The sequence below is a fragment of the Cebus imitator genome, unplaced genomic scaffold, assembly GCF_001604975.1.
Source record: "Cebus imitator isolate Cc_AM_T3 unplaced genomic scaffold, Cebus_imitator-1.0 Scaffold191, whole genome shotgun sequence".
In the NCBI taxonomy this organism is placed as follows: domain Eukaryota; kingdom Metazoa; phylum Chordata; class Mammalia; order Primates; family Cebidae; genus Cebus; species Cebus imitator.
In genome coordinates this window covers 3,704,711-3,711,732 of record NW_016107506.1, presented here as the reverse complement: position 1 = coordinate 3,711,732, position 7,022 = coordinate 3,704,711, and the positions used below count along the sequence as shown (strand labels likewise).

The window sequence follows — 7,022 nt, the reverse complement described above, 5'->3', positions numbered from 1 at the left end:
ATGTGTAGCTCTTAATCTGAGCACCTCCTCTCATTCACCCAAATACACCATGACACTTCTTTCTCCCCAAAATATAATTCCTCAAATTGGTTTCTCTTGCCTACTCTAGTCCAAGCAATCACTCTGTATCCTCTCCTCTCTTCCACTCCTTCTCTCTTTCATCCTCCTGGATTATTATAATCACTTCCTAACTAGTCCCTCTGCCTCCAATCCTAGTTCAGTAAATTCATTCTTTATTCTACAGTCAAATTGCATTTTCCAAAAATACAAAAGTGATTGTCACCTTCTAACTTAAAACACTCCAACAGCTTCTTCTTATCCTTAGCAGTGTTCAAACTCATTAACATGGTTTACGAGGCTCTGTGGTTACTTCCCCAGCCTCATCATCAACACTGTATGCCCAATGCTCCAGTTATGGTCAGCTTTCTTCAGTTCTTCAAACTCAGTATGTTTTACTTGCCTCGGGTGTTCACCCACATTGTCGTCGCTGTGTAGAACACATCCACACTTCTTTGCCTGGAGAATTTTTATTGATCCCTTGGGTTTCAGCTTAGATGTTACTTTTCCATGGAAGCCTGCCTTGATATGCCCCGTCATTTATTAATATAGCCCGCTTAACTTCTCTTACAATCTCTAAAATCCCTTAAAACCAAGCTCTATTATAATGTTTTTTTCTCTCTGTATTCATCACTAGGCTATAAGCTTTGTAAGACCAAAAATGTTCTATTTTACTAAAGGTATTCAATAAATATTTGTGAAGTTAATGAATGAAGCTTAAGAGAAAAAGAAGCTTAGAAAAGTGATAGAGATATGCATGAAACAACACACTGCTAAATTGTCTATTTTCTATCAGAATATAGATTTAAATGAATATACTGTATGAAATATTCTATAGTATGAAATTAAAAAGAAGTAAAGGAACAGTCAGTGGCCATGAGCAAACGATAATGGAGAAAGAATAAGTGAAAGTATGAATACATTTTGAGAGATCTATAAGTACATATTTAATACTATGGGCGTGGAGATATATACAAGCTTTCATTAAATGACTGGAATTTAATGACTGAAATTTAATAACCAAGATTGAAGATAACAGATCTATTCATAGTATCAAATAGATTAAATATTTGGACCTAATGTTTATCAATGTTTCCTCCATGAGGGCACATAAACTATGCCAGTTTCTTGAGTACCTAAAGAGCAAGGCTGAGCCTGAAGGCTTAATATAAACTGTGGTCTGAGATCCCTGCAGGCAAGAGAGGAGATTAAAACTTGGAACTAAAAGAGAGGACCAAACACATCTCCCCACAATCATTTTTTAGTATCAAAATTTTATAGATTCAATAGTTTTGGACATCAACTATATTTAAGCTCTGGGAACACAACAGTCAATAAAATAAATATGTCCTTAACCTTCCATAGATTTGAATTATGTACCAGAGACTCACAATTGGCTCTAAGTGTTAGGTTGAAGAGAAGAGATGCTGAAATGATGTGGAATTATTTATAGTGACAACCTTAATGGACCAAAGAAAACCATCATTGATTAAAACCAACCTCATCGCATCAACATTGGTCCATTGAGTACAACAACCAAAGAACCTTTGCATCTCTTTTATTTCTGGGAATATCGGCATTCCAAAGGTTAGCATAGCAAAACCCAATAAGGTAAATAAGCCAGGGACAGTACCAGGAGGAGTCAGTCTGCCAAGTACCATCTATTTGCATTAAGAACTCCCCGGGGCTCCACAGATCCACAGATTTCAACAGAACCAGGGAGCTAGAGTTAGTGAGGTGCCTCTGAAGCAAGCAGGACTTTGCTCAGGATTATAAGGCACGTAATGATAGATTTGGCACAAATAATTTTTCACCCTGGAGGCTTCCTCAATGTTGAGAAAGTTAACTCCATGTTACCTTATCTTATTCCAATCCAATGAATAAAATGCAAGCCTAATTCACATCAAATGCTTATGCCTCACGGTTATTAAAATTTCTACAAACCCCTACTCACATTTTAACTACAACACTATTTTTTTCCCTCTAGCTCCCTATATATTTTAATTATGAGTGGGAAAGGAAGTGTATCAAACCTGGAAAATACTATAACCTTATGTCCTCAGTTTAATTAGAAAACATTTTTTAAAAAGAACCCATATGTAATTTTTGAATGGGGAGTTCAGTAAATGTTACAGTCTAATTAGATTATTCCATATCATTTCATTTGCAGTATTCTATGAGGAAATAGCTAAAGAGTTATGGAAAACACTTAGGATATTTTTTTCATAACAAAAGCCCCATAATCCTGCCATATTTCAACTTTTGAGGCCTTGCATAGGCAGAGAGAAAAAAGATCGCTAAAGAGATTACTGAATGCCTTTACATTTCAGAAAGGAGAACATCTGTCTGAGCCCTGGATATTAGAATGTATCGTTTATTAGTAAAACACATTTTCAAGTGATTTATGTCCTTTAATTACACATTTTGAACTTGTTGAATTCTCACTCCTTTCTAAATGTTGGTCATATTTCGTCTGTCTTCACTATGGCTGCCCCAAAATACTGAGCTTTGTGTGTGAAATGATCATCTGGGGACACACACATCTTTCCCACTTTTTTGTGAGGCTGCTGGTGTTGATTCTTCTGAACAAAAGCTCCTCACTGTGGTGTGTGTGATTCTAATAGGGAACACTTTAACCAAATAATTAGGTAGGCTGGTCTTTTCGGGAGAAAAGTAGACCTTTACTCCTGCTGGCAAAACCTATTTTGTTTGTTTGTTTTGGTCAACAATCAATGGTTTTCTTTGTGGAAGTAAGTCCGTTATAAAATGAAAGTTGTAAAGACTCAAAAATGATCTTTAAGCAACAAGAAGCATATAAAAATGGTGCTAATTTTGACTTGCTGAGTCTTTTTTTTTTTTTTTTTTTACCATAGCTGCATTGATCTCAACAGCTGTAGGTACTTAAATTCTCTTTCTGGAACCCTTGCACCATGCATTATGCACAAGAAAAGAAGTAGGGACGATTATTACCAATGTTTCACAGAGCACAGGGAGCCACTCAGGGAGGAAAGACATTCTTCCTCCTACCACATTACCTTCACACTCGCCAATTGTAACAGCTTCTTATGAAATAGCACAGTAATATTAGGAAAAATAGAATTTTTATATATAAGAACAAAGGGAAAGAACTACAGTTGAACTAGTCTTTAAGTTAAGGGTATCTCAAATGATATGTAATGAAAGGTCTTTGTGGATTTGATTGGGTGTGTGTGAGTATTTATGGCACCTGTGCCCACAGGAGGCTACACCAGCAGCCAAATGGCAACACTGGCATGTAATTACAGAGCACTTAAATGCATTCAGCCACGGTTTGTTTCTCTGATAATTTCCACGTTCATTGTTCAAGAGGCTGTGGACACTGTGGAAGCTGAGGTTCAAGTACCTGCAGCTGTTGATATAAATGACTGTTACAGTTGTTTTTAAAAGTTTCCAGTAGGAATTCTGTTTAAGAATAAAGTTTGACAGAAGTACAGTTAAAATATTATACTTACCTTTCCAAAGCTATAAAATCCTAAGTCTATAAATGGATCATTCTTCATTCCTCTTCATTTCACAAGCTGGCTGAATTCCTTTTCTCCCTCTTCAGTGGAGCCCATCCTTCTTGCATGATTAAATTCTCAGTAAGGAAAGAGCTACTTCGATTTGCTATTCAGCTCTGCAGACATAGACCCTGTGTTGTCTGAACTTGTGATATATAACAGATTTGGACATTTAGAAATGTGTTAACATGTTTATATGAAAGAATAAATATGTTCCAAAAGGACAAAGCTGTGCGAAATCTGAACACAAATGTTTCTGGTTTCTTGCATTTCTCTCCTCCACCAAAGGTCTTAGCTGTGTTATTTATTTGTATTTAAGTCTTTCTAAAGTTTGAAATGTTGGAAAATAGACAACCAAAACAAAAATTAATGTAATTCTTTTTTTAGCACCATGAGGTGTATCTGGTCTTCTGGTTTTCCAAAGGCCTTTTATCAACAAAAAACATATGATTTATATAGGTACAATGTTTAATTATTATTCAAATTTGACCATATCTTACAAATAGCTGGCTCACATTAATATAAAAATTAGGACCCTTTATTAAATTCTCACAATACAAAAATTAACAACTAATTGAGTTTTTGATAGTTTCAGCAAAAAATTGTTTATTTTAAACCTTGAGTTAGATATCTAAAGTGGTTACTAACAGCCTCCTTATTTCTAGTCAACATGTAATTTTTATCTTCCTCTGTGAATATGTGAGTTTAGACAGAGAAATAGATGAATGATAGAGATAGAATAAAGCAAATGAAGTAAAATATTACCAATAGGTGAATCTGGTGATTTTTTTTTTCACTTTTGAAATTTAAATCCAAAATTATTTCCAAATTAAAAGTTTTAAAATTTCTACCTGCATAATGAGGAGTCCAGTCTCAACTTCTGCTGCTAGCTCTTTCCCTCCAAACATATCCTGAGCTCCAGTCATAACAACGTCCTTATAATTTTCTTAAATGTCCTTACCTTCTAGTCTTCCTGGGAACTACAAGAGATTATTCAAGACAATACATGAAGCCATTCCCTTAAAATGCCCTTCCCTGATCTCTGCAGGCAAATTAAGTATTTTCTTCACTGTGAGAAATGGTTGCTTTTTACATGTCTACCGTCACCAGAATATGACACAAAAAAGTAAGACAAAAAAGACAGCATTTCGTATGACCTTGAGCATGTTATTAACTTCAGTGTGCCTAAGTTTTTTTATTTGTGATATGGAGATAACAGCACCTATTCATAGGGATATTTTGTAGATTCACTAGGTTAACTCATGTAAAGTACTTACGGATGCCTGAAAAATAGTATGAACTCCATAATGTTAATTATTACGGTGGTGGTGGTGCTGGTGCTGGTGATAGATAGCAGAAACAAGCTAGGAGTAGGAGAGATTGTGATGTTTTCTACATACATGAAACATTGAAGAAACTCACTAAATATTTTCAGGTGAATGAATCCACGTGATCAGGGATCACACAATTATAAGATTACAGGGAAGAAGTAATAAAAGTCTTGACCACAGGGAAGAACAAGAGGAGAGAAGATGAATATTTAAAGCATTCATATAGAGCTATACAAAGTGGTAATCAATTGACTGTGAGGTAAGAAGGAAGAAATAAAAGCAGTTGTAGTATAACTATCTTAGGACTTTCACAAAGCCATAGTTTCAGTGGTAAATTGGGGATATGGCATCAATGGGCTCATTGGTACCATTTCCGTCAGACAATGCCAGTCAGCCTCTGATCGAGTTACTTTTTTGAGTTATGCAAGACGTTTGTTTGAAAGTTTATTATATATCTTTATATATAATAATCTTTAATCCGTATATAGTTGTACATTAGAAAGGATCCAGATCAAAGGTGGTTTATAGCCATATAACCACTTAATTAATGTTATGAGGAGACTTAAAAGCAAGGGAGGGATGAGAAAAAAGTAAAAAATGTAACTGAAATTTCAGTATTTGTAATGTGAATTTTCTCATACCCTATATGGGTTTGTATGGAAAACATACATAAGCAATGCAATCGTGGCCCAAAACCCTGTTTTATCATAGAAGTAAACTAATCTTTGTACATCAATGTAAAATAAATAAATGCACGGATACAACTGCATTATACCTTTATAGTATTTTATTTAAAAGTTCACAATTAGAGCACTTGTAATAACAGAAAACATTTAAAAGTAACAAAGTCTGCCCTTTGGAAAAGACTTTTCTTATATGTAGAAGGAATGGTGTTCTTGCCCCTACAGTGGGTGGAATTCGTAGTGCTGTGTGGGACCCCATAGTTCAACAGAATCCATCATTTTAAGGAAATGAACCTGACTTCCAAGTTATTCCAAAAGTGGGGAGAGTGTGAATGGCAAAAACCTGAATACTTCACTTGGCCCAAGTTAAAATTCAATGATAACAACAATGAATCTACATAAACACTGTCTATCATCTGCTGATGTAGTCCAGAAAATAAAATTGCAAACCAGTGTTCTTTAAAGAAATCCATACTTTAGCAAAAGAATTGCTTCAAACCCAGGAGGCAGAGGTAGCAGTGGGCCAAGATTGTGCCACTGCACTCCAACCTGGTGACAGAGTGAGGCTCCATCTCAAAAAAANAAAAAAAAAGAAAGAAAGAAAAAGAAAAAAAGAAATCCATTCACTAAATACCTCTGTCACATTTCTCAACTTCAATATAATGGGAAGGGATAATAACATTCCTGGATTAGCCAAATGGGTGAGAATGAGGATCAAAAAAGAAGCAATGCACAAACATCATGATGGAGGGGTTCATAAATTAAATCTATATTTCATTTTATCAAGTTTTTAGAGTACCCTGCCCTGTTAAAGGGTCCTGAGTTTGCAGATACTATTTTAAAAATAGAGTATCTTAAAGAATAGAAAGAATTCAGGAGACAGAACAGCAACTTTTCCTACCTTGATCACTATTAATCAGCACCATAAAATGTAAAAAGCTGCAAATAAGCGCATAGGCAAGCCTAGTCCACCAAAAATAAGGTATTAGTAAATGGATGAAACCTCATGAAGAGTAATTAACTTAGGAAGGTCTGTAAGGTTTTGAAGAAGTGACTGACAACTTAATTGCAAAAGATATGGGATATTAAGTCATGAAGAAGTAAACTGAAATAAAGTTTAAGTATCAATATTCATCTCTGGGAAACAAAGTTGTGAATCAGTTCCTTTGGATAACATGTGGCTCAGGTTGATTTAATAATGGGGCTGAGGTGTCTTCATCTCTATGCTGCTTTTCCAGCACTGTACTGCCTGTAGTGGAAAAGACTCTTGGAGTCCACCTTGTGAGACTTCTGCACAGCTTCAGCAAAAAGTTTGGTCACCTGAAAATATAATGGTAGGAATCAGCAACCTACATGAGATGAAAGTGAATTTTTAATGAATCAGCGTTGAAAAGTCACAAGTGTCTGCTCCC

The 7,022-nt window shown here is 35.3% G+C and overlaps 1 protein-coding gene across 4 annotated transcripts in view; it reads right to left on the bottom strand.

Moving 5' to 3' along the window:
* Positions 1-5,702: 5,702 nt before the first annotated feature.
* Positions 5,703-7,022, bottom strand: part of CPS1 (carbamoyl-phosphate synthase 1) — a 149,172-nt gene continuing 147,852 nt past the window's right edge. For all 4 annotated transcript variants that reach the window (XM_017546813.2, XM_037745103.1, XM_037745102.1 and 1 more), the window contains exon 39: positions 5,703-6,930. In XM_017546813.2, the coding sequence (XP_017402302.1) occupies positions 6,832-6,930 (99 nt within the window). In that variant the 3' untranslated portion in view covers positions 5,703-6,831. The remainder of the gene's footprint in view (positions 6,931-7,022) is intronic.